We start from the raw sequence: 1,410 nt of genomic DNA on the forward strand, positions 1-1,410 counted from the left end.
CAAAACATCTCAGGCAGTAGCCAACACCATTACATGAACTGCCCGTGATAGCAAAACCCAGCAATGTGTGTTTCTTCAAAGAGGAAGATCACCTTTCCTCTTACACCCTACATCCTAGGTTGAAGCATGGGATCTATATTATAATGACAATTAACTTACAAAATCCTCAGCCTTAAAATGCTTGGGTACTTCATTGTCTTCCTGTTTCCTAGTTCCATTAGCAGGTACACTGTTTTCATGCAGCCCTTGGCTTCTTCCACAATAGAAAGTGCTGGTACGAGTACGGGAACCTCCGCCATGGTATCCCTCGCGATGGTTTGGAGTTTCTGGAATGTTTCTGCCTTGTGAACGCCAACTATTCCTCTCTTTTCTCCCCAAATGCCCTTAAGATTTTTAAATTTTAAAGAAATGCAATTACAAACAATTTTAAAATAATGTTCTACTTTCGCAGAATTGTTAAAGAAGCCAAGTCAGGAGCTCCATATTGCAGGATTCGATAGCATAGTAAACAAGTTTTCATTCACATCAGCAGCAGGCAAGAATATTACAAAACAGTGCCAGAGAGAGGATAGTCAGCCAGCTTTAAAACAAGTCAACCTCCTTTTCTGGCTGCTCATTTAAATGCTGTTGGCTAGAGTATTAAGTCAACACTCTTATTACTCTCAAGAGCGATTATACCTGGAATCACATTACTTTAACCAACCCTTAGTGCTCACATCCTCTCCCAGATCCATCTTTCCATTACCTCTATTTTATTGCAGAAAGAGAATTTAGCATAGAAGAGCTATCAACATCAGACTTCTTTTCCAGCTAGACTGCTACAAAGCAATGATGCAAACGTACTCAAGGTGTTCCATAAATTATACCTGCATTAGTCCATCCGATGTTAGCATCAAACTGATCTGAAGAGTTTTGTTCCCTGCAATTTGCTTCATAACGATTCTCTGCCCATGGAAATTTTTCAGTACGTTTCTCAAAGTTCAGTGATGACTGTAAAGAAGCACAAGTGGTAGACCTGAGATATCTGATTAACAACCAGACTGAATCATAGGAACTGCAACATGCATATTATTCACCATATATACAAGTCATTTTTAAAAGAACTTTCAATGACAGACAATGCAGCAGGTCCTCAAGTATGAGCATGTTTGGAGCTATGTCTGAGTGGAAGCTGTCTCTTCTGCTCCAGGCAAACAAAACAGTACTGGTGACTATGTTTGTGACATAAGGTAAAAACTGCAAGTGTCTATTTTATTTTGGCAGCTGAACAGAGTGCAAGTGACATGTATTTTTTCCTCTGCTGCAACACAAAAAAGGTAAGAAAGGGCAGAAGATGCAATTTGGAATGCAGAAAGAAGTCTGGAATCTTACTTTGGACAGCCAGAGACTGCACATGTGCATTCCATAGAA

The 1,410-nt window shown here is 39.7% G+C and overlaps 1 protein-coding gene across 1 annotated transcript in view; it reads right to left on the bottom strand.

Moving 5' to 3' along the window:
- Nucleotides 1–1,024, bottom strand: part of LOC103801302 (vasculin-like) — a gene marked incomplete at both ends in the record, with an annotated part of 5,111 nt that extends 4,087 nt beyond the window's left edge. Inside the window, 2 exons of the mRNA XM_009073710.1 lie at nt 160–383; nt 867–1,024. Of these exons, the coding sequence (XP_009071958.1) occupies nt 160–383; nt 867–1,024 (382 nt within the window). The remainder of the gene's footprint in view (nt 1–159; nt 384–866) is intronic.
- Nucleotides 1,025–1,410: the final 386 nt, after the last annotated feature.

This window comes from Acanthisitta chloris, unplaced genomic scaffold (assembly GCF_000695815.1).
Source record: "Acanthisitta chloris isolate BGI_N310 unplaced genomic scaffold, ASM69581v1 scaffold38534, whole genome shotgun sequence".
NCBI classification, from domain to species: Eukaryota; Metazoa; Chordata; class Aves; order Passeriformes; family Acanthisittidae; genus Acanthisitta; species Acanthisitta chloris.